Source organism: Pseudorasbora parva, chromosome 3 (genome assembly GCF_024679245.1).
Source record: "Pseudorasbora parva isolate DD20220531a chromosome 3, ASM2467924v1, whole genome shotgun sequence".
Lineage (NCBI taxonomy): Eukaryota > Metazoa > Chordata > Actinopteri > Cypriniformes > Gobionidae > Pseudorasbora > Pseudorasbora parva.
The window spans coordinates 44,014,371-44,041,523 of record NC_090174.1 but is presented as its reverse complement, the minus strand read 5'-3'; the positions used below and the strand labels follow the sequence as shown (position 1 = coordinate 44,041,523).

The window sequence follows — 27,153 nt, the reverse complement described above, 5'->3', positions numbered from 1 at the left end:
AGGATTTTTTAAAAAAATGAATCCTTTTATTAAGCTAATTGATACAGTAAATTTACAGTAAAGAAATTTGTAATGTTACAAAAGATTTCTATTTTAAATAAATGCTATTCTTTCAAACCAGAAAAAAAGTACCAAGGTGTCCAGAAACATATCAAGGAGCACAACTGGTTTCAACATTGATACATTTAATACAAACTGTTTATTGAACATCTAATCAGCACATTAGAATGATTTCTAAAGGATCAGACACTGAAGACTAGACTAATGGCTTCTGAAAATTTAGTTTTCCCACCACAGAACATTTTAAAATATATAAATAAAATGGAAAATTGTTCATTTAAATTGTAATATTTTTTTTATTTACTTATTTACAGTACTATTTTATGAATGTAGCTTTAGTGAGCATAAGACACTTCTTTCGAAAACATTTAAAGGGGGGGTGAAATGCTGTTTCATGCATACTGATCTTTTTACACTGTTAAAGACTTGGAATCCCATACTAAACATAGACAAAGTTTCAAAAGTTAAGGTGGACGTTTGATGGGAGTATTTCTTTGTCAAAAATACTACTTCCGGTTAGTCATACGTTTCAGCAAGTTTTTTGCGATCATGCGTCCCCTTTGACGTTAATGGGGGCGGAATTTCCTTGTATGGGCCGTACGGACAATTCTACCGGAAGAGCGTGAGAGAGAGAGGGAGAGTGCGAAAGCAACAGGCTACGCCCATCAAAGCGCTGGCTTGTAGGCTGCGCTGCACAGGCGATGTGACTTCAAGAAATTAACAATGTCACCAAAAAAGTGCGTTTTTGGTTGCCAGACCAAGACAGTCCTGTACAGATTGCCAAAAAACCCCGCGTTAAGGCAACAGTGGATGGAATTTGCTTTTCCGGATCAGCAACTGAGTTGCGCAAAGGTTTATGTCTGTTCACTGCATTTCGGTGCCGACTGTTTCATAAACAAGGCCCAGGTCGACGCCGGATTTTCCGATCGCCTAATGCTGAAGGATGGAGCAGTCCCAACGATAAATGTCCCAACGTTAGAACCGCAGGCGGTGAGTAAGACTGCTTCAAATGTCTGTGTTTTTGCCTATGCCCATCAAGTAGCCCAAACATGATCACGTATAGTGAATTGATCAATGGAGCATGCGATGTGTAGTGCGTGTACATTTGTTTAGCTGGCCACTATATGTGTAACTTTATGTTTGTGTATTGTAAAAGCACTCCAAACAACAATACACAAAGAGGGGGGAAATATGTTGAACTAAATAAGCGCGCTTCTTCATTCAAATGCGCTACTATTCCGTGTCTTTCTATGTAAACACTAACTTAGCCTGCCGTGCAAAACCAGTCCGCTTACTAACGTTACAATTGTCTACACAAACCACGCGTTAACACACACACACACGTGCACAACTGCACTTCCCACATGTACACTTTCAAAGACAAAAATACGACGATATAATTCAAGTATAAATATGTAAATAACACAAGCCGCTAAGCATATTATATAGTTAGTGTATAACTTGTACCACATACAGACGTCCTGCTCTAGTCATTTTTGCTGCTGCTCCTGTTCACCTGCAGCCTCTGGGTCTGATTCCGGATCATAGATGTATGGCTGTATCTGATTAAAAGCCATATTTTTATTTTGAATAAAGTTTTTTTCCCGCTGTTAGGGATGACACAGCTTTACGACGCACTCAACACAATAGCAGCGGCGCGCACTCGTCATTCCGCTCAGCTTTTTTCGGAAAGACTCGGAACAGCGCATCTTTCTTATATAATTATAAAAAAAATAAAGACTTTTCGGAGATATGCAGGATGCAATGCTACTCTATAGGTACTCAAGATTGACATGACACTGACTGAAACTGAGTGTTTCACCCCCCCTTTAATAGATCTTATCCCAAACTTTTAAAAGGTAGTGTATAGCCTATTTTGACTCAGGCAGCTATCAATTTGTTGTAAAAGCCCACAAACAGACATGTAATGAAGGAATACATATTTTTTTAACAACAAAACACTAGAAACAAAACTTGTATAGCTTGAATGTATGATAATATAAAAATGTAAAGATCCAGACACATGTAGCAATGTTTAAAATTCTGAGACGTCTCAAGCTTAGAGACAGGAAATGAAACACACAAATGGTGATCTCACCGAACGCGGCGCAGCGACAGGGATCGTGCTTGTCGAGGTAATGCTCAAGTGTGTCCCATCCTCCACCCACACGCACCATCACATGAGTCCGTAACACCTACACAGAGAGACAGGTTAGCACTTTTCACACACATCAGAAATGATGTACAAAATGACTGCAAATCAGAGCTTTGAATTAAAAAAAAAAACATCACAGTGAAAACTTTAAAGGTATCAAATAATTTGTTATTGAATACAATAAAAAAATCAGTAGAAGATCTGCAAGGAACTGCAAGCATAGAATTCATTAATTTGAGGTATTTTTGTAATATACAGAGCTGTAACGCAAGAACTAACATGTAAATTCACTTTTTACATATTGTGAAGAAAATTTCATTGGTGCTTGTCCATGCAAAAGTTCAACGAAGGGTGTTCTGTGTAGTTGCTAGGGTATTTAATCATGGCCCAGGTCCCTTGGAAGTCTATGGGTCTTTTTCACCTTTTATCAACCACCCTTCAAAATTCATAAGCCTGATCACTTAAAACAAGTCCTTGTTACATAAGTTACATCTGGTTAATATAGTAATAACTTTTACTAATCCTAAACTAAACCCTTATCCTAGCCCTATAGAATGGGCAATCCTTAAACACACCACTACAGGTGGGACAACACGGCAGTCAGTTGATTATTATAAAACTCTGTCTGCAGTGTCCTATAGCACTATATAACAGAGCTCTATCCACCTCACCGCCTTCATTATCATGTCATATCATACAATTTTTATTTTGGGTTGACCTATCCCTTTAAAGGGCAGATAACACGCAATAACAAAGTTAAAGAGAGAACAAAAAGACATCACACACCGATACACTCTCTCCCTCATTCAAACCCCTTACAGCTGCTCAGAAAGGAGGAGATTTAGCATAGAAACAGCCCTCCTTTTGCTCTGAGCACCTATACTGCAGCTCTTCTCTGATGAACAGAGAGAAATGAAGGTAATAGGCTATTGATTCCTTTATCAAGAAACGCTCAGTCAGGAAAATGCTCTCTTTCACATTTTCACTGTCGATTATGTGCATTTTGTTGCAAGAAAGCTCTTTATAGATTAAGCATTGCTAAACTCCATCTGCTGAGCACATGGTAAGGAATAATCATGTGACGAGTGTCTGTGTGCCGTTGCCATGAAAAGAAAGCACATCTGCTGGTTGGCACAATGCCCACCTGCACAAATGTGCATTCATTTCTACAAAGATTGAAATACTCATACAAGCTAAACCTTAAACTGAACTATACAGGGCTGTAAAATGAATCAAAAAGATAACTTTGTAAAGCTGAATGCTTAGGTCTTGATTTACTGATGTACAAAACCAAGTCACAAGAAGTAACCACACTCAACAAAATATAGGCAGCACAAAAAGGAGCTGTCCACACAGGACATGTTTTTATATCTACCAACAGCTGACAGAGTGAAACACAAGTCAATATGCATTTATCAAAGCTGAACTACTAACACTGTGTCTACAACCGTTGTCGGTCCAATGGGAGGGCAGTGCTCTTTGATAGCTTTACTCATCTGCCCTTTAAAGGGATAGGTCACCCCAAAATGAACATTGTATGTGTATCTGCTTACCCCCAGTGCATCCAACATGTAGGTGTCTTTGTTTCTTCAGTAGAACACAAATTAAGATTTGTAACTCCAACCGTTGCTGTGTGTAGGTCATATAATCGTGTGAATGGGTAACAATTTTATGAGAGCAAAAAAAACATGCTTAGACAACATGCACAAAGAGCCGTGTGGCTCATGATGACACGTTGATATCTTAAGACACAAAAATGATCCGTTTGTGTGAGATATCAAGCCATATTTATATCATTTTTTACTTCAAATACGTCACTATATCCAACAGCCTGGAACGCTCTTCACTTCCGGCAAGGTCAATATACACGCTCTGGCTTGTATATCCACTTAAGCCAGAGCGTGTATATTGACATTACCGGAAGTGAAGCGTGTTCCAGGCTGTTGGATATAGCGATGTATTTGAAGTAAAAAATGATATAAATACGGCTCGATTTCTCACACAAACTGACAAACTGATCGTTTTGTGTCTTAAGAAATCAATGCGTGATCAGTAATGATAACCTACACACAGCAATGGTTGGAGTTAAAAATCTTCATTTGTGTTCTACTGAAAAAACAAAGACACCTACATGTTGGAGGCCTGGGGGTAAGCAGATAAACATAAAATTTTCATTTTTGGGTGACCTATCTCTTTAAAAAGCAGTTAGGGTTCAGCCCACGTTGCCATGGCAACAAGCGGAAACATGCTGAAACCATAATTATAATAAACAGTAAACAAAGCTAATGCTCTCTAGTGCCAATGTCTCCAACAACAGCAATTGCGTGAGTTTTTCTTTCTTTCAGTTTACCAACATCAATATGAGCTCTGAGCTTCTGAAGGTGACCGCCCAGATGACAGTCTCAAAGTCATCTTATTTCTTTTGCTTATCACCTTCATTGATGTCAACACAGAGAAGCTAAGCCAGGCATGTGAACGGCCTCTGCTTCACTCCACACTGTGCTGCTGCTGGTGTTAATTGTGCTGGTGAAGGATGATGGCTCTATGTATAATTTTAGGCTCAGTAAATAAAAGAGTTCAATCGAACAGCACCAGCTAAGTTCCACACACAGGTCTAACAAAAGTGCACACACACACACACACACACACACACACACACACACACACACAAACACACCACAGTGGAAAAAGCATTAGGCACAGAAAAAAAGAGCAAATCAAGACAGATGACGACAGAGAGAAAGAAAGGGCTATTGGGTTGCAGTTACAATATCTATGCGGAGGAGAATGAGACTAAATCGAGTTTAATCGATTCAGCCCATCTGCACTGGAGGAAGATAAAATTCCTTCTAAAATTCCCTCCAGCTGAGAGTGAAAATCTGTAGACCCAACAACACACTAAAGGGACACAGATGCATCAATAAAGTGCATGTAAATACCCATGAACCCATGCACATAAACACACTCACACATGAATCCAGAGAGCTAGGTAGAGGACAGGAAATGACATAAGTCTCTATTTCTGTCTGCTGTATGAATGGGTGTGGGTGCTTTTAGATGAAGTTGGATAACAGGCTAAGTCTTGAATAGGTCAGCTTGGCAACTGTGTAAACACCATTCAAACCTCGGGATGACTTATTATGGAGCTATAATTATTATAGTCTGGACTCCATTCTGGAAATGTTAAAGATCCCAATGATACAGCAGCACAGATTCAATAAGTAAATAACAGAATCGATGGCTTGATGTCAGCATTTGTACTAAAACTTTGCAATAAATGAAAGTCACCAAATAAAATTGCACAAAAAAAAAAATGTTTTTAAAATTATTTCCCAAACACTCCCCCATGCTTTATTGGTCAGACAAACAGTTAGTCCCACTCCAAACTTACCATTGGTTAGGATGGGGTTGTTGTGTTGGAATAAATAAACCTGCAGATACCTCAAATTATTGCTAATTTTGCATATTTAGCTCTATAAAAATTATTTTCATCTCCTTATTGAAAAACATACACGTTTTCTCCTTTGAAAAATAAGATAAACTTCACCTTTAAGCAATAAACTAGAAAAGACAGTAAAAGTCTGACAGAGCAGGTGAATGAACAACTGTTAAAAGTTAATCAAAGTTGTACCCTGATGAAGATGAGTGCGCTGGAGTCGCCCACTTTGTACTTCCCTTCTGAGACTTTGGTCATGGGAAACTGTGATGGACAGGAGCAATGGCCCAGAATTTCCCGAACCTACAAAACACAATATAAATACATATTTTAAAAAATATATAAAAAATAATACATACAATATGTAGACAATCATGGTTAAAAGTGGTCGATAATATACAGTGGGGGTAAAAAGTATTTGGTCAGCCACCAATTGTGCAAGCGCTCCCACTTAAAAAGATGAGAGGCCTGTAATTTTCATCATAGCGTCAAATATTACCTGTATTAATGGCACCTGTTTGAAACTGTTATCAGTATAAAAGACACCTGTCCACAACCTCAAACAGTCAGAATCCAAACTCCACTATGGCCAAGACCAAAGAGCTGTCAAAGAGACCAGAAACATAATGGTAGACCTGCACCCGGCTGGGAAGACTGCAATAGGTAAGCAGCTTGGTGTGAAGAAATCAACCGTGGGAACAATTATTAGAAAATGGAAGACATAGAAGACCACTGATAATCTCCCTCGATCTGGGGCTCCACGCAAGATCTCACCCTGTGGGGTCAAAATGATCACAAGAACAGTGAGCAAAAATCCTAGAACCCCACAGTGTGCCTAGTGAATGGCCTGCAGAGAGCTGGGACCAAAGTAACAAAGGCTACCATCAGTAACACTACACTGCCAGGGACTCAAATCCTGCAGTGCCGGACGTGTCCCCCTGCTTAAGCCAGTACATGTCTGGGTCTTCTGAAGTTTGCTAGAGAGCATTTGGATGATCCAGAAGAGAATTGGTAGAATGTCATATGGTCAGATGAAACCAAGATTTAACTTTCTGGTAAAAACTCAGCTCGTCTTGTTTGGAGGAGAAAGAATGCTGAGTTGCACCATACCTACTGTGAAGCGAGGGGGTGGGAACATCATGCTTTGGGGCTGTTTTTGGTCCAGGATTCGTATAAAGAAAAGAATGAATGGGGCCATGTATCATGAGATTTTGAGTTAAAAAAAAAAAATTGTGGATTTTTTCTGGTCCAAAATCTGATTTTTCTGGATTTTTTTTCTTCTTCTCATTCTGTCACAATTGGTGGCTGACTTAAGACTTTTTTGCCCCACTGTGTATTTCTGTGTGATTACACCAACAAATGTTTAAATTAAACATTGATGCTCATATCTATGAGTTCCTATTCACAAATAGGAAGTCATTCTAGTATTCAGTTGTTTACTGGCTAACTGCAGACTATAAAAGACATTTAGTCAAACTCCGAGACAAACATTCCACTGAATGTTCAGCAGCACCTGAACAGAAGCAGTTTCCTGTGAGAAACACTGAGTCATATCCCTCACTTCACTTCAACTCTGTGCATTATTGAGTGAAGGATGCTAAGAGCTTGTATGAGCATGTAAACAGAAAAAATGTAACTTATGATGCATCACAAGTTGGTCTGTTATTGACTCCTGAGTTCCTGAGGTGATTGACTCAGCGAAAGAGCCAGACCTTTCCAATTCCTGTCACACCTTAATTGAATCACTCCTTGGAGAAAACAAATAGTCTCCCGGTTTCGATATCTCACTCTCTCTAAAGTACAAATAGAGAAACAAAGAGCCATTCCCTAAAGTTGCGTCATATCCTGATGAGATCTGGGACTTGCCCAATGATTAACTCAAAGGCCCATACATACACATAAAACATAATTATGGATGTGAAAGAGAATGACGTAACAGTATGGTGGCATGCACATGTTTTGATTTAGAATGGTCAGGCTGGTTAAAAGTACTGCATTGGGTGGGGTGATTATGGCCTTGCACGGCTCTCATTCTCTCTAATTTCACTCTGATGCTGTTCTGTTGCTGTTTGCGGTCTTTGAAAAGACTCTCTTAAATGAGGGCAAAACAAACAGGGCAAAAGTCCACAAGATCAATCAAAGATCACACAACAGAAAAGCAATGATAGAACAGGGTTGAAACTTGTTTGGCAAGACAAAAATCAGCCTCCAACACTCATTTCGACTCATGCACCATGGTAATTTAAAAAAAACAGATGAAAAATTATAGACACTTAGTCAGCAAAAGAGAAAAAAAAGAAAAAAAGCTATTATCGCTAATTAATTTCCAACGTCTGTGTGGGTGAATCTCATGTCTGTGTCTAATTTCAGCGTAAAAGAAAATGAAAACATTAAATGAATTAATAGATTTAAATGTAAAATGGAAATAAGGGGAAAAATATAAAGCAATTATAATGATTTTATTACATTGCAACATATTTTTGTTATTTTATGCACATTTAATGAGCACATCTTCACCGGATTCCACTGCGTAACACTACTACAGCAAATACTATTTTCTACAATGTTACAAGTGTGGGAAAGTTAAACTGTACACTTTGAGGCAGCTTTGCTTGCATTGGACAGCTTGTGCAAACACATGGGAAACTCATCTTTATTTCCTACATGGACAAATTCATGAGTTTCCACGGATGACAGACAGCAGACTTTTGCTGGCATAATGGAGAAGATTTATTGCCACACACACGGTCAATGAGATTTGATCGATTGTAGTTGAACTTGGAGACTCTAGAAATGCTCCAGAATAATTAAATTTTCCACATTATTGGCCTGTTTAGAAGATTAGAGAGTTAAAGCGGGAATATTCTAGAATTAGACCCTACTTCATGTCTATTTAGGCAGCATGTGTCTGACAGTTACCACAAAACCAGAGCGAGCTGTAATTCAGACTCTCTCTATATCTGCTGTTCGTTCTAAAGTGATCAGGCACTCTCACTGTGTTTTGCCTTTCTTATGCTTCTCTCTCTTTGTCTAGACATCTGTTCTGGAAAGTCAGTGAGCAGTGACCACCTTAAAGATGTCTGTGGTAATAGTTTCTTTCCATTACATTGTATATACAAACCACAAGCAAGTGACGTGACAAAACCAAAATGCTTCCATTATAAATCGACAAAGTCATGAACATCATTCACAAGTCTTAAAGGTATGGTGACAAAAAAAAGCCTATTGCAGCAAAACCTCACACAAAACCTTGTGTCGTATCTTCACAAAACAATTCTGCTTTGTGGAAACGTGGCTCTGTTCAGAAAATAAAGAGATTTATGGGTTACTACTACTACTACACTACTAGTAGTAAAAGTGTTGCTTTTAGAAATGGCCATACATTTTTTAATAGTTGTCAGAAGTTGGCCACTGAGAATTATTAGAAACTTGATAGATGTACAAATATAAATGGACCTCAAAGATTATAAGTAGACCTCAGGGAAAACTATTAAATGCTACAGAAGTACGAAATATGTTGCCTTAATGCTCCACACACTGTTTAAAGTCTCTGTCCATTAGACTGAGAAGAGTTTACAATGAGCTCTGCCATTCAGTGTTGCATAACGGGAGTGGACAGACTCCCTGTAATGTTCTCACAGCATTTCTTTGTTGATTTAAGCTGAGGAACTATCACTACCAAATGTGAGGCATGGAGACGTTATTTAAATGTCTAGCTCATCAGCGTAATGCTTACTGTCAGCAGAAGCATATACTGTATGCAAACAGAGCAGACAAACAGAAGTGTCTGTGATAGATTCAACCTAGAGAATAGGAAAATGCTGGTTCTGCACTGCTCTGGAAACAGTGATAAGAGTGATAACGTCATCAGAGAGAGAGAGAGAGAGAGAGAGAGAGAGAGAGAGAGAGAGAGAGAGAGAGAGAGAGAGAGAGAGAGAGAGAGAGAGAGAGAGAGAGAGAGAGAGAGAGAGAGAGACACCTGATGGAGGGGAGAGGGTTGAGATGGCAGGAAGGGATAGTGAATAAATGTGATAATGAACAGGGCTGATAACGTTGATGTTAACGTCACATTATCACATTAGTTAGCACAAAATATAAACCTGACTTGTTGTATGATTTCTAAAAGACAGCAGCACAAGCGTTTTTAGAATCTCCAATGGCTGTTGCTTTATTTCGATTTCGAATAAAATGAATAAATGAATTAAATAATGTGTGTTTTTAAATGGAATAATTAAATTCAATGATTCATTGATTATATGGTAACACTTTACAATAAGGGTTAACTACATTAGTTAACATGAACTAATAATGAACTGCACTTCTTCAGCATTTATTAATCTTTCTTTAACTTCCAAAGGCATGAACTGCCTTTTAGGATAGTAAAGTCATTATGCTAATCGCTGAAGTAACCCTTTAAGTATTACTGATTATACATGAATTTTGTGTTTGCAAATAAGCAATTTAAAGTGCTAAAAATGGAATTCAAGTACTTCAATTTAAATACATTTTAAATTAATAAATACATCAAAGAGTATACTGAATTGCATAGAACACTTTGACATTTAAAAAAGTGGTTTTGAATCGATCTGCAGTCAAACGAAAGATTCACCACCCTCAATAAATTAATAAATACATAAGAAATACATTTTAATCTGCATGTCATTAAAGCAAAAAAGATATAATAAATTTAAAATATTCTTACAGTAATACTTACTGTTCTTCAATTGCTAAACATTTTAAGTATAATGAAAAATAATTGTTACAAAATAAAAGTCTTTGGACCCCACTGTATGCATTTAGAAGCAAAAAAAAATAAATCATTATCAATTATTTTAATTTAATGACATTCATAATACTGAATGAAAACTTCTGAATGAACATAGCAAAAAAATAAAGGGTTTTACTTTTAAGGAAAAGAACACAAACTGCTTCTATGTGTGCTTTTAGACCTCATCTTCCTTTGTTTTTAGTTCCACCAGGCACCAGCAGACCATATCCCGAATGCTGTTATCAGGGCACGTCTGGAGGGAACACTCACTGTTTATCACCCTGCTTCCTCTACCTCCACAGCAGCAGCACTATGGGACTGTGAGACCCAGCATCAAAGATACAGTACAGGGCGCGGTCAGCACAGAGATGCAGACGGGGAAATGGAGCATCTGAGAGATAGTGAGCTGTATCTGGGTCTCTGATGATTGCCGGCTACCCGATACTTTGACAGAGCTGACATGCAGAAGGTCAGCTGGGAAAAGAGCGAAGGATCCTTCCGGGTTAGATATAAAAAGGCTGTGGGTGTAGATTGTTCTGGAATAGCAGAATCGTTTTTTAGTAAGTGCGTGACTGAGTAACTCAGAAGAGTTCTGTGTCAACAGACACTCAAGTGAAGTGAAAAATAGTGTGAGACTTGCATTCACACAAGCAGCTCGATTAAGGGTCTTCACTGCAAAAAATGTTTTCTTGTTTAGTGTTTTTGACCTTTGTCTTGATATTTCCAGTCTAAATATCTAAAAATTCTCAAATCAAGGTGCATTTACTACACTCTAAAAAATGCTGGGTTAAAAACAACCCAAGTTGGGTTGAAAATGCACCGACCCAACAATTGAGTTGTTTTAACCCAATGGTTGAGTTGTTTTAACCCAATGGTTGGGTTAAATGTTGCTTAAGACAACCCAATTGCTGGGTAAGAACAACTCAACCATTGGGTTAAAACAACCCAATTGTTGGGTCGGTGCATTTTCAACCCAACTTGGGTTGTTTTTAACCCAGCATTTTTTAGAGTGTATAAATGCGTACAATGACATAAGATATTTGTTCTTGCTTTATGGAAAATATTTTTTTTTAAACAAGCTAAATTATTTGCCAATGGGGGTTCTGTTTGAAATCTTGTTTCTGTCCTAAACATTGGCAGATAAGTTTACTTGTTTTAGGGGGGTAATATATATTCTCAGTTTCTGGAATATATATAAACTCAGTTTCAGTCAATCTCATGTCAATCTTGAGTACCTATAGAGTAGTATTGCATCCTTCATATCTCCAAAAAGTCTTTAGTTTTATTATATTTATAAAAGAAATATAGGCTGTACCGAGTCTTTCCGGGGAAAAAAAGGAGTGCCTGGAGGCGTATCGTGTGGGCAGAGCTAAAGAATGACGAATGCGCACAAAGCGGTGACGTCCTCAAGCGTGGAGAAACTCATGGCTATCGATTCTCAGCTAATACAGATATGATCCAGAATCAGATTCGGAGGCTGAAATAAATTGAACAGGAGAAACAGCAACATCAGGACGTCCGTCTCTGTGGTATGTACTGTATTTAGTGGCCTGTCAACATTTGTGTGTGTTTACTCGCAGTTTATGAGGACATGATTCGGTTTATGGACTATTGTATGCGACCAAACCTTAGCAGTAGCAAGCAAAACGGTTTTGCACGTCAGACTAGTGTAACGTTATAGAACAACAATGGAGTAACCGTTAGCGCATTTGAATGACGAAGCACGCGATCGTGTCGTTTACTGATGTTTACTCACGCGACGATAGCCAACAGCATAGACATTTGAAGCAGTTTTACTCACCGACTGCTTCCAAAGCAGGACCGAACCTTTATCGCTGGGACCGCTCCGTCAAAAACACACTTCTTTGGTATGATTTGATGAAGTCCTGACAGCAGTGACTGTGGAAATCCACTTTGCAACGCGACTGAAGCGATGTTGTGAAGCTTCCCGTCATTTCTGCGTTCAAATCGGTTCAAATGCAGTGCTGCCTTCCCGGAACGCTGTGCTGAAGTCGCTTGATGTCACCCATAGGAATAAAGTGGAGCGCGGCGCAGACTATAACGACATAAGTGTTCACGGACGACTGGATCTGCACCTGTCCTGAGCGAGTGTTTATGGGCGTGCATTTCCTCTCTCGCTGTAGTCACGCACGCACCCTACCGGGAGAGGCGCTTATACGGCCCATACAAGGACCTTCCGCTCTATCGATGTCAAGCCGAGCTATACTCGAAAAAAACTCGAAAAAAAGGAGTATTTTAAACACAGTTTTTGAAACTTTGTCTATGTTTAGGATGGGAATCCAAGTCTTTAACAGTGTAAGACTGTTAAAGACACCCCCCCCCCCCCCCCCCCCGTAAGCAAAAACATCACTTCATTCTGATTTATTTTCCCAGAATACAACAAATATCTTATGTAATTTTACTTATCTAGTAAAAGCATCTTGATTTAGATTTTTTATATATATTGACTGGAAACAAGACAAAAACACTTCATTTTTTGCAGTCTTTAGAGCTCTTTTTGTGATATCTGATGGCTGATACCAATATTTGTAACTGCAAATTGCAACTATTATATTTTGGAGAAATATTCATGTGTTCAAATTGTGGAATGTGTTTTAAAAAATGTTTTACATCACACTCAACCCATTTTACTGAATAAATATATAAAAAGCATGGCAGTGTTTGAGCAAATTCTTAAAATCTACCTCACAGGGAAAACATTTGTTGTTTCAGTTGTGCAAGAAATCGGTTTGCTGAGAAGTTTATATCTGATTTCATAGCTCTGGGTGGGTTCCAACCTAAACATTATCATGTTTTAAATGTAACACTGCAGGGGCTCAGGGCTTCAGAGGCTGTCTGGCACAGCAGAAACTGTTTTTGTGTCTCCTGTAGGGGTGAACTGAGCTGTATCAGCTGAAACCAACCTAAGATCAACATCACAAATACAACAACTAATAAAATACAGATCTTTAACGTCATTCCAAAATCTACTTCAGTTACAGGCCTGACATATTTTAAATTCTGCAAGAAGAGACTTCATTTGATTTAAAGGGATATTAACCAATAAACAAAATTCTGAAAAGAAAGTCAATTCAAAGTGTTCACATGATGTCACACTCTTATAGGAATGCCAACCTGGAAACAAAACAAGGCTTTCTTCTGCTGACCACCAGTCATTTTTAACAGGCTTGTGCAAGTACTAATGTAGTAAGACAGTGATATGAAAAGTCCAAATTCAATAGACACCTTGTTGATGATACACACTTTGTACAGACAAGCAGATGAACACAGAACAACACAAGGTTTCTGGTCAAGCATTTTTCCCCCTGCTGGAAACCCATTATAAAAAAGGCGTCGTGACTCGTGTTCATATTCTGGGCTCATCTGCTTGCATGAATATAGCCTAGTATGCATCATTAAAAAGGTGTAAACTGATCTTTTAATATCACTGTTTTAGTATATTAAGTCACTTTAAAAATGGGTTGCACCGATTAAGCATCTTAGCCTGACGGCGGTTCACCCTCCACCTATGCCGCATGATCGTGAAAGTTTTAGAATGTTTTGCTGTGTTTAGTGATTGAAAGACTGCAGCAGGTGCTATGTATGGATCACAACTGACCAAAAGTGTTCACATATTTTGTTTTAAGATGAAAAACTGACAGGCTGTGCTGCAGTTCTATGGCTGTTTTGCCCTCCAGGGCTCTGTGACAATCACGTGACTGAAAACCATGAATTGGATCTAACTGAACTCGTTTGACCTTTTTTCAAAATATCTTCTTTTGTCTTTGACAGAAGAAAGTAAGTCATGCAGTTTTGAAATTACATGGAATAATTTTTAATTTTTGTTTAACTATCCCTTTAAGCAAGACTAGAGAGGATAAAAAAGGACAAGGACATTTGCAAGATTTACAGTTTCAGCAAGCAGTGATCAGGTGATTGCATCACAAAAGAGTAGTGTGCTTTGCCAGCATACTTCTACAGACAGAGTAAAAACATGTGGGGAGGCCACATACTTTCTCACAGATCGGTTATTTCTTATCTGATTAGTCATCCGCAATTAAAATGAGTGTCCTTCTAGCATCAAAAATCAAAACACCACTGAAATGTCCACAAACACACACACACACACACACACACACACACACACACACACACACACACACACACACACACACACACACATACATGTTGGTCTATGTGGTTTACAGGGACTCTCCATAGGCGTAATGGTTTTTATACTGTACAAACTGTACATCCTATCCCCTTACACTGCCCCTGCCCCTAAACCTACCCATCACAGGAAACATTCTGCATTTTTTCTTTCTCAAAAAAACATCATTTAGTATGTTTTTAAGGCCATTTGAATTATGAGGACATTTGATATGTCCTCATAAACCACATTTATAGTGTAATACCAGTGTAATACCCATGTAGTTATACAAATTTGTGTCCTCATAAACCACATAAACAGGCTCACACACACACACACACACACACACACACACACACACACACACACACACACACACACACACACATAGGTTTTTGTGAATTGTGGGCACTTTCTATAGCCATAATAGATTTCACACTGTACAAACTGTACATTTTATCCCCCTACACTACCCTTAAACCTACCCATCACAGGAAACATTCTGCATTTTTATATTTAAAAAAAAAAAACATAATTTAGTATGTTTATAAATCCATTTACATTTTGGGGACCGCTGGCTGGTCCTCACAATGTGATCTCAGGTTCATATTACATTGTGAGACATTGGTCCCCACAATGTAATATAAACAAGCACACACACACACACACACACACACACACACACACACACACACACCAAACCAGACAAACCAGCTGCTTGGAATAGCTGGGCAACAGGGATTAAGATAAACTTAAGATAAAAGTTCTCTTTCAGACAGTAAATAAGTTTCCTTTTAGTCAAGTAAGCCATTTTGTAAACTCTGACTGGTGACATCTGAAGGTTAGACATGTGCACTATGAAGACCTGTTGTGGCTTGTGCTCATGGGAAAAGAAAAATATGTGTCCTGTCTAAGAACTAAAGAATGAAAGCTCTCCTCACAAGCCTCAGCATAAGACTATCACAAGCTTGTCCTTTCGTTTAAGGCCTTATTATGACACAAACTAAACAAAGGGAGATAAATTGAGCTATAACCTTATAACCTTAAAATATCAGGAACATCAGGTGACTTTATGGTATGAATAAGTTATAAAATTCACATGACCTAAATTGCACCTGGTAAATCTCTCCGGCTGTATAACTTCTTACAATATATGTATATATTCCTCCTTCTGTTTTTCCACAATCTACTGCACAGATTATGTAATCCATTTTCATATCTCAGCCATAGTCAAATTGGGTCACGCAAAAAGTATATCAGGACATGAGGGACAAAAACAAGCACAGGTCAGTAAATTATTCAAATATTTAACTCAACTGTAATGTCAATTGCAATGACAAATCAGTGGTGGTCTTATTAATTTAGCATATGATTAAAAAGCAGTAATACAGCAATGAGACTAATGGACAATTGAGGCTTTTGCTTCTTAACATTTTTCATCCAATTATTTCAAAAGACCAAATAATTTCAGCAGTGCTATACAAAATAATTTCATAGCTCTTCATTCTTACCATACAAAAACAGTTGTCTCATTTGCAATTATTTTATTTTCAATGTAAAACTTTGAGCCATACACTTTAACACAGGAAACACCAAATGACTCCACTGTACATCACTTGCCGTCAGTTTTATAGAAATGTTTAATTCAACAAATGTCTATTCAGTTCACTTATTTTTCTAATGACTTGTCATATCACAATTAATATTATTTTTTTTCAATTGCGATATGATAAGTCATTAGAAAAGTGTCTGTCAATAAAGCTCATATGTGCATGTAAAGGCAGGCGTCTCATCCTATCTTAATCCGTAGGGTTTAATATGGAGTTAGCCCACCCTTTGCAGCTATAACAGCTTCAACTCTTCTGGGAAAGCTTTCCACAAGGTTTAGGAGTGTGTTTATGGGAATTTTTAACCATTCTTCTAGAAGCACATTTGTGAGGTCAGGCACTGATGTTGGACGAGAAGGATTGGCTCGCAGTCTCCGCTCTAATTCATCCCAAAGGTGCTCTATCGGGTGGAGGCCAGGTCAGTCAAGTTCCTCCACACCAAACTCGCTCATCCATGTCTTTATAAACTTAGCTTTGTGCAATGGTGAGCAGTAATGTTGGAACAGGAAGGGGCCATCCCCAAACTGTTTCCACAAAGTTGTGAGCATTACATTTTAAATGTTGATGAAAATGTAAATTAGAGATAGTTCACCCCAAAATTAAAATGATCCCATGATTTACTCCCCCTCAAGTCATCCTTGGTATATAAGACATTCTTATTTCAGACGAATACAATGTCGTGAAAAAATGTCCGGTCTGACTGTTTTGATAAAAAGTCCATAAAAGTGCATCTATCCATCATAAAAGTGCTCCACGTGGCTCCGGGGGTTAATAAAGGCCTTCTGAAGAGATGCGGTGCATTTTTGTGTAAAATAAAATATTTCATATTTAAACATTTCTAAACTAAAATAACTTGCTTAGAAAAAAATAGAGCAAAACAAAACACTGGTCATGAATTAGAATCTAAAACAAGAATTTTTAAAGAAATGGCGGAACATTTCGATATAAGAGAAGAGTGGCTTGGGTTTGTTGCCCAGCCCTGTTTGTTTGAACCGCGAGAGGCGTCAAAGCTTGCGATACTCCTATATATCGCGTCAGAAGATACTCTTTTGTTGTAGTGGGAAGTTCAGATCATTTTACGGACTCTGATCTTTGAATCTCACTCAGCAAAATTAACAAATCCTTTTTCAAGTCATTTATTTAATTTCAGCAGAATCTAATTAAAATTCCCCAACAAATCTAGTACCTATGCACACGTTGATTACATTTGGAATAAAACATTTCATTATAAGCTAATGCAGCCAAGGCCAAAGGTTGAAAAAGAAATGATTAATTAATTGCTTAGCTGGGTCTTCAGGCTATGCAGTCTGTTAGTTAACCTCACCTCCGAATTCAGAGAAGCATGATTGGTCATTCCAGAGAACACGTCTCCACTGCTCTAGAGTCCAGTGTCGACGTACTTTACACCACTGCATTCGACGCTTTGCATTGCACTTGGTGATATAAGGCTTGGATGCAGTTGCTTAGCCATGGAAACCCATTCCATGAAGCTCTGTAGAGACTGTTCTTGAGCTAAAATGAAGGCACACAAGGTTTGGAGGTCTGTAGCTATTGACTACAACTTCTGTGTACTGTGCGCCTCAGCATGCATTGAGTTCCTGTTGATCCCGATTGCTTCCACTTTGTTATAATACCATCAACAACCGTGGTATATTTAGTAGTGAAGAAATTTTATAAAAGGACTTATTGCACAGGTGTCAACCTATCACGGTACCACACTTGAATTCACTGAGCTCCTGAGAGAGGCCCATTCTCTCACAAATGTTTGAAGAAGCAGTCTGCATACCTAGGTGCTTGATTTTATACACCTTTAGCCATGGAAGTGATTAGAACACCTGAATTCAATGATTTGGATGGGCATCCAAATACTTTTGGCAATATAGTACATTTTACAGTACTCCAAAGAATACCATGTATTACCATAATACATGTTCAAAAACCAACAATGGCGCACAGCACTGCACTTGCAGGTCATTCTATTCAAACATACTGTAATAGGAATGGCATCCATGCTGTGATTCCATCAGCCACCAAGAGCGTTAAGAAACCGCTCAGCTTCGACACACACTGAGCACAGACGTTAGTGCACATGCACCCATCTACACATGCTCAGTTACACATGAATTTACACATGCGTGCGCACAAACAAAAGCTGTACATAGACCGGTGCTGTATAAAAGGACATATGTGGCCCACTCCACAAATTCTGTTAATAGAGGAATACTGCAGCCCACCACAGAAAAAAGTGTGTGCTACAGCAGCCAAAATTAAAGGAATAAATCAGCATGAGCATAAAAAGAGCAAAGATGAGTTCATATGGGAAATACTCGAACGGAAAGAGAGTGAGACATTCTCTCACAGTGAAGCCTCGGCTTGTACGATTCTGACCCAGCACAAACTGCCATGACCTACTTTTCCTGTCTCTCTCTCGCTCTCTCTCTCTCTGTCTATCTGATGTAAAATCCATTAGAGGCGGGTCTAACACTCTGTACAGTACAAGCACCTCTGGCAAACTGTCTCCTGCTCTTTTTTGAATGCATGTACTGAACCATAATGCAGGGTATATTGTCAAATGAAACTAAGACGCGGAGTGGAGCTTGCCTTGATGGCGAAAGTGAAGCTTTATTTAGCAAAACTACTTTCTTCTGCCTACCTTAGATTTTCATAATAAATGCAAGGTAAATTAAATCTATAATCAGTGGATACCTGAAATGAAAGACTAAAAAAATAAACAGGTGTATTAATAGTCATCAAACACTCTTCGCATGATGGAATAACCTGACCTGTGCGTGTGGGTGAACATCCCACAGGCGACCTAGTGTGTGACACCAGTAAGGTTATTATTGATACTGATATCAGAAATAAAACCGCAATGACTGGTAGAAAATTGACTCTTTATTCTCTTACAAATATATATACCTTTTGTGCAATGATCAATCTTGTTTACCATGATTGTAAATCCTGTATAAATACAGATTGCATTTCCTTTTCTGTCTGTTCTTAACTATAATTACTCGAACTAAGACTAAAATATATACACAACAGTTCAAAAGCTGGGGGTCAGTATGATTTTGTTTAAAGAAATGTATACTTCTATTCAGCAATTAACACTTCACTGTTAAAAAGTTACACTAAAGACATGTATAATGTTACAAAACGGTTTCATTTGAAAGCACAACGACAACGCCGACCTTGCCGTGAGGTTCACTGAGCAACACATCACCCCAGCTGCCCTCACTCTTTCCGCTGCTCCTTTTATTCTCCATCCATCTTGTTCTCGTTACTCTGTCCTCATCTCCCCTCTGTTCTGTTTCTCTCGCTGCTCTTATTTCTTTTCTTTCGCTCTCGCCCATGCATCTTTCATTCACTCTCTCTATACTGAACTCTACATTTAGCCTTTTTCTTCATATATTTTGCTGCAAAGCTTTCAGTTTTCCCTCAACCCAACCTCTCTGTGATATCAGCCTCTCTTGCTATCATTGTCCTTCGATTCACCTCTACCTCACGGCTATGTCTCCCTCCCTCCCTCCCTCTCTCTCTGTCCTCGTGTTCCTTTCAGCCTTTAGGGAATTGCAGTCACCGCCATATATCTGACTCTTGAGCAGCACAAGCGTGGGACAAAAAATTACTGGCAGTTTCAGTGAGATAATAATGATCATTTTACATTTTCTGTACAACATCAGAGTAATGCTTGCAATAGCAGGGCGGTTTCTTACTGGCCAAAGTCAAAAGAGCTCACAACCATGTCTAAGGTCCTTCCTTAAAAGTAACTATGGGATATTTTGGCAATTTTCTTCTGGCCACAAAGCAACAACCAGTCATTCAGCAAACCAACAGCACACTTCCAGTCAAGTCAAAGCACCTTTATTTATATAGTGTTTTATAAAATACAGATTGCTTCAAAGCTGCTTTAAAGTGATAAACAGGCCAATTCTGCTGCAAAGCAACTCTAAAAAGACAATGGTGGCATTGTTCAACTGAAGTCAGTTCAGTTCATTCAGTTCAATAACTGTGTGAAGATCATCAATTACGAACTGAGTTGAATTCAGCTATAAGTAAGTAGCTCTACAGAAAACAAGTGTTGCTATTCATTGAGTCAGTTTGATAGTGTCGTTGTCGCAAAAAAAACCACAAACACAAATTTGCTGTTTTTTTCACCATTGGGCTAAACCGTTCTTGTTGCTTAAATGTTCCATTCCGTGTCGATCCGGCACAGTCACTAGGATTTCATTTTCCACGGTGGGATTGATAACAGAGCTCACTGGAATATAATACAAATGTGTCAGTCAATGCATTGGTAACGCAAGAGTTTACAGATGATATGAGATCTAAATAGCTGTAAATAGAGTTCCGGGCAGAGAATGGTTTGTAATCGTGGCATGCCAAACCAAGCGATATAACTGGAACTATTTCTTACTATTCTTAGAACCGTTCGGATGACAGGGGAAAAGAGGCTAAAGCCGAATCAGCTATAAAACAGCTCAGCAGAAAACTTCTCAACAAGCCATATGAATTGAGATATTATTCATGCCTGGATCATAATGAAGAGGGCAGCCATACTGTACTGCGCCATCAGGCAGCATATTCTCTCTGTCCTTTCCCCCTTAGCTCTGGGCAGGGACTATGAGTGTATGTGTACTGTACACATGCATGTGCGTGTCTGAGGAACAAAGAGAAAGAGAGTATTGGGGTTGTGGATTATTGACAAAACCATGAAGCAGAATGTCAAGGCCTCAGGGTGTGGGGAGAGAGAGAATGTGTGTGTGTGTGTGTGTGTGTGTGTGTGTGTGTGTGTGTGTGTGTGTGTGTGTGTGTGTGTGTGTGTGTGTGTGTGTGTGTGTGTAAAAAAAGGCACTGATGTCTTAGAAATTGTTGGGCATCCTTCTGGTCATGTGACTTCATGCCATTTTATTGGGATTTTCTGACAAGACAATGTCTGTTTGTCTGTTCATGAGAGCATCTGTAAAAAAAATATGCACACATGTATTTTTTTCCTGTCTTAAATGGCATTGATTAAAACAATAGCAACATTTTAATTGAACTGATAATTGTCAGATAAACTGCAGAGTTAAAGAAACTGTATGTAAGAAATCAGTCCCTCCAGTTTTTCACGATTCCGCGATCACTGAATACAATGCAAAATCAGCAAAGTGTCGCATTTTTTTGCGATCCTGCATAATTTGCCATTTCACCGCAAAATCACAAAAAAATTATTTTCAAAACCAAAAAAATAAATGAATATCTAACTGAATTATCTCTAATTTATACATAGTTATATATTAAGCTTTAATACATAGATTTTATGAGGATTACAGACGTTGGGGTGCTTGTGTGTGGTCTTTGTGAAAGCGAAAGTGAATCTTTCTCGCCTACCGTCTCGTCTCGCATAAGTGCCAAGGACCGGGCGAATTGATTACTCTAGATGGATGAATGAGCTAATAAAAGTATAATATGACAGATAATACTAAAAAAAGTTGAATCTTTATTTGAGGAACACGGAAGAGAAGACAGTGCTAAATAAAGTCGTGGTGTTCGTTATTTTTGGACCAAAATGTATTTTCGATGCTTCAAGAGACTCTAATCAACCAACTGATGTCACATATGGACGACTTTGATAATGTTTTAATTCCCTTTCTGGACGTGGACAGTAAATTGTGGCATAGACTGCATATGCTCTGGGACTAAAATATAAAATATCTTAAACTGTGTTCTGAAGATGAACGGAGGTCTTACGGGTGAGGAACGACATTAGGGTGAGTCATTAATGACATCAATTTCATTTTTGGGTGAGCTCACCCTTTAAGGGTTAGTTATTTCTTTTAAATAAATTGTTTTTATTTAACAAGAAAGTACTAAACAGATCAAAAGTGACAGTAAAGAAATTAATACTTTTTAATAATTGATCAAAGAATTCTAAAAAATAATGTAACGCATCTAACGCAACTAACATAATGTGTCGCTTCGTTGCTCTGATTGGTTGTAGGTCTATCCAATTGAGGTCTTTCCTGGTTCGGTTAAATCACGCCCCATAATCACAGCAATGGAGCAGTTTCAGATACAGAGTATGACCACGTCAGGCTAGTTTTCCACATTGTTCATAAGAAATGTTTCTACAGCACCAAATTGGCATCGTATTAGAATACGTTCTGAAGGATCACATGACTCTGAAGACAGCAGTCTTCTTGCTATGTGCCATCTTGATGCTGAAAATTCAGCTTTGCCATCACAGGATCACATTTCAAATGTACTGAAATAGAAAACGGTTAAAGAAAAGTATAATGTCATTTTACTGTATTTTTGATCAAATAAATAAATTCCTTGGTGAGAATAGACAAATCTTTAAAAATATATATTTTTGTTGAACCATGATATTTTTTTTCTGAATTCTTTGATGATTTACCTGATAGATTTCTTTGCTGTCACTTTTGATCAGTTTGCTTCCTTATTACTTGAATATCCCTGTACTATTGTATTGCACTTCTATTTAAAGTCTTCTGAGTAGCCAAGTGTATGTGCAACTTCATGATGAGTGAGTGACGTAATACACTAATACAGGCAACAAATGACACATGCTGAGAAAGCAGACAGAACAACAGAACAAAAATATCTCTCTCTCTCTCTCTCTCTCTCTCTCTCTCTCTCTCTCTCTCTCTCTCGATTTTGTGACTAGACATTTTTAGGACTAGGCCATACTAAATAACATTACACGGGGGGAAACAGTGCCTCTGTTCCCCCCCACGCCATTAAGCAATGGAAAATCCCAGACAAACTCATCATGAGTAAGGCATTAGAAGGAAAGGTGAAGAGGAGTATTTATATTAGTGTTTCTGTAACTAAGAAAACCAAGAGGAACTATAGCTGTGTAATTCAAATATTCATATCTCAGAGACACTTCTGCTTTTCCTCATACAGCATGAATGTCATTTCAAATGCTGGTGTGTGTGTTTCTGTTTTGTGGATATGTGGGGAACTAATGGAGGATGAGGATCAGGCAAAACCACCTCTCATATTCCTCAGGGATGAATAGGATTACAACACAATCCGAGCACATCCGTAAAAGTCTTCTATGCTGTTTCCATGGAAATCCCTTTAAGAAATACAAGATCAAAGTGGAATAATCCGCATGGTCATCGTTTACTTATTTTGGAATCATGAATCTTTCATTTTGTATCTGTGTGTATCAGCATTAAAATCTGAAATCCATCATGAGTCATGACCAAGCTAAAATCCACAAATTAAATCCAATAGATAAAAAAGACTGTCCAGAGATCAGTGATAGGATTACACTATGCATTCATATTTCACATTGACAGCACTCAAAGTAGATCAGTGACCATAATGTGAGTTGCAAGTGTGAATGTCACTTGTTTCCTTAAGGTGATCATTTTACCTGATCTGACCCTTTAAAAACATATTTTGCTGGTGTAATCTAATGTAGCCAGGCAGATTTAGTTACATTAAATAATAGGCCTATTATTATAGCAACAAATTCTGCAGTCATTTACTTACTCTCATGTCGTTTCAAACCGCTGATGTCTGAACTGAACTTAGCAACATAGTCAAAGTCCTGTGTTTTGCAGAAGAAGTAAGTCGTTTGGAATATATTATTTATTGTATATTATTTTCCATAAAATGTGTGGTCAATCATTGCCTTCGGTCCAAATTAAGTGATAGCATGTGTTCCCTGTCAGTCAACACGTGTTTGCATGCCACTGCGCAGCCTGTTCACGCAGACATACGTCATCATGATTGCAGTTTTTCTTCTGGACAGGTAGGTAGGTACATTATATTATTAGATTTTTATGTGTTTTGATAAACCATATACATGTAGTTTAGTTTGTGAACCTTTACAAATTAGCTCAACGACAGCAGCACCCAGAGTCTAACCAGAAACCCTGTCATGCATATATATTTATATATATACTTGTCTAACTTGGAGGAGGCGTGGCTATGTGCGACAATTTGCAGGGGAGGGTGGGACATACGCTTCCAATGCTAGCAGGCTAAAGTTAGCATTTCTCAATGAATGATTGAACCCAAGCAATTTTTATAGAGATGCACCATATTACAATTCTGGCTGATACCAATAAGCCAATAACTATTTCCATATTATGGCCAATAACTGTGAAATAGTCGAAAGGATTTCAATTATTTATATCTATAATATTGTCGCATAAACAACAAAAACTTAACAGTGTTAAGATCATCTTTAAGTGCTGCACAACATGAAAATGTCAAACTAGATTAGTTCAAGTTAAAGCCAAGGGTTAGTTGCGCAGCTGTCAATGAAGGAACCATTTTATTTAAAATATCTTAATTTGTGTTCGAAAGATGAACAAAAGTCTTATGGGTTTGGTACAACACAAGGATGAGTAATTAATGACAGATTTTTTTTTATTTTTGGGTGACCTAACCCTTCTAATATCAAATATCATTATATCATCAGATAACATGACACGGTACTGATAGTGTGCATCCCCACTTTTTGAGTTTATTTTTTTAAAGTGTAACAACACTTTATAAGCAAAGTGCTAAAGATGAAGATGAAGATGAAGATGAAGAAAAGCAAAAAAAAAATAAAAATAATATTGTAATCAAACACAACTTCCACATTCTCAAATGTCTGAAACAACAAGCGTATTAAATATATATATTTAAGAGGAAGTCTGAATGCACATGTGTGGAAGTGTACTTTACCTAAACAACAGTCTGAAGTGTCTGCATGACGTATCACTCTGTGCAACTGCGCAACAAAGTGAACTGTTAATGAATCAGAACAAAGTTGTCCGAACTTGCCTGTCAGAGAAAAAAGCCTGTGAGAAATCATAGAATTATCAAATTCACCCACAAATCATGTTAATGTACTATTAGATTTAGATTGAATTTTATTTCCTTATGTTTGTGACTAGTCTAACAGTCAGAGCTACAATTGGGACTGTTGCTGATTGCTGGCAGCCACTGAGAGGACGTTGTTCGTCGTTTCGCCGTTTTCAACCGCTTCTCTGATGTTTATGTTTGAATTGCTGCGGTTGGTTCTGGTTTGGAGGACATTTGATGTTTCTCGCCGCGGCTGCTCACTGGTGGTCTCCCTCAGGCTTGAGCTGCATGGTGGCTGAAGTTTGCACCGGGCTAGCGTCATCTGGGCCATCGTCATCAGCGTCCGGCATGATGTTGGAATGTTCCGCTTCTTGGCTGCGCCGCTGTTCCGTCTTGCATTGCGGCCGTGGAGCAGCTTGGACTTCTGCGCCGACCCCGATGTGTCCACAGAAGTGCCCGGAAAAATGTTCTGCCTCCTGCATGGTGCTGCAGCGATCCCCATCGTTTGAATCGTCATGATCGAAGACCCATCATCTGGTCTTCAGCTGTCGTGCCTCGGCGATGCAATCGGGACACTGCCGCTGGGAGAAATTTGAAACATGGAGTGGACCACAGTGTGCTGCGGAGCTAACAGAGACTTCCACCATCAGCTGTTTTCTGTTCACCATCAGCTCTGTTTCTGTTCTGTTTTCTGTGTTGTGTTGATTGTTTGTAGTATTCTATACTTTTACTTGTTATTCTTTTTTTTTCCCCTTTGTTGCACTTTGAGATTCTTCGGAATGAAAAGTGCATTCTAAAAAAAATCTATTATTATTATTATTATTATAATAATTACAAAGGGCAGGTAATCACACAGAGCGATATTAAAGAAGACAAGAAGAGAGAGTGTTTGATCAGATGAATTTTGCTGAGTGCTCCAGTGTGTCCTGAAGCTTTAGGGTGATACAATGTTTGGATTTTTTGTCCGTCACTGAAGGCATGCGGTCACAATGCCAGTTGTTCGGTTCGGCAACATGAGATAAGATGACCACCAACTGTTTAGGCAATCCAGGATCAGCCATAAAAAGGATAAATCAAACATGTCTTCTCTGCCAGACACCAAGGCAAGGCAAGGCAAGGCAAGGCAAGTTTATTTGTATAGCACCTTTCATACCCAATGGCAATTCAAAGTGCTTTACATAGAAATGAATTAAAATAGTGGTAACATATGCATGAGAAAAAAGAATACCATGTAGTGTACCATCACTGACTCTGTACTTTAATATTAGGATTTACATTTCAAATCAGAACATTTACAGTAAAAAAATGCTAATAACAAACTGTTTGGCTGAATTTCTTATGTAACAGCACCTGATGTCCTCTGTTTCTTCACCCTGCCTTGAACTTATGCTGATGCTAGCAGTTCACGCTTAGGGAAAAAGGTGCTTACACACTCACAAGGGCTGAATGTTTCTATGATGGGCCAACACTAGATCAACAACTCAATTTTATATGTAAACTAAGCATGTTTAACATTGATCTTTGGAATGATATATCTGTTGACAGCTTGACAGTTTTAAGTGAGGAAATGAAATGTAGTGAAGAGAGGGACTTTTAGAGGGAAATAACCACCACAGTAACTGGAACAGTCAAATTATTGGTCAAATTAGTGCCTGTGCTTGTGGGAGACTGCAAGTTCCCGTCTGTTGTCCCCCCCAAAATATTTTGATTTCATAATTGGATGAGAGCAGATTATCAGGACTGGCAAACACACAATGCAAACTGAAGGAGAGTCTTTCTGAAAAACAAAACTAATTTCTTCCGGCTGTGGCAGAGAAGCTAAATCAAATAACAAGGACATGTTAATCAGTCACTCCGTGCTAACATTCAGCCGTCTTAACTCAAACGTCAGGACATTATCTATAAGCAATTATATCACATAAATCCCCTAGTGGGCTTTTGTTTTTCTTAATGAGAAATGATCAAGTGACAGAACTTTGTACTGATAGACTCAATTACACAGGCCAGGGTCCTCTCTAATCCTGAAGAAACAACCTTTCACCTAGCCTAGAAATCTAGACGCACCCTAGCGGCAGCAAATCTAATCTGCCGCGAGTGTCGTCTAGCAACTCTCAATACACTTCTGAGCTGTAAAAACCAAACTCTGGTCGGGCCAATCAC

The 27,153-nt window shown here is 38.4% G+C and overlaps 1 protein-coding gene across 1 annotated transcript in view; it reads right to left on the bottom strand.

The window, feature by feature from the left end:
* Positions 1-27,153, bottom strand: part of gas2l1 (growth arrest-specific 2 like 1) — a 39,461-nt gene that overhangs the window by 8,944 nt on the left and 3,364 nt on the right. Inside the window, exons 2-3 of the mRNA XM_067439052.1 lie at positions 5,847-5,954; positions 2,159-2,255 (exon numbers count right to left, since the gene is read on the bottom strand). Of these exons, the coding sequence (XP_067295153.1) occupies positions 2,159-2,255; positions 5,847-5,954 (205 nt within the window). The remainder of the gene's footprint in view (positions 1-2,158; positions 2,256-5,846; positions 5,955-27,153) is intronic.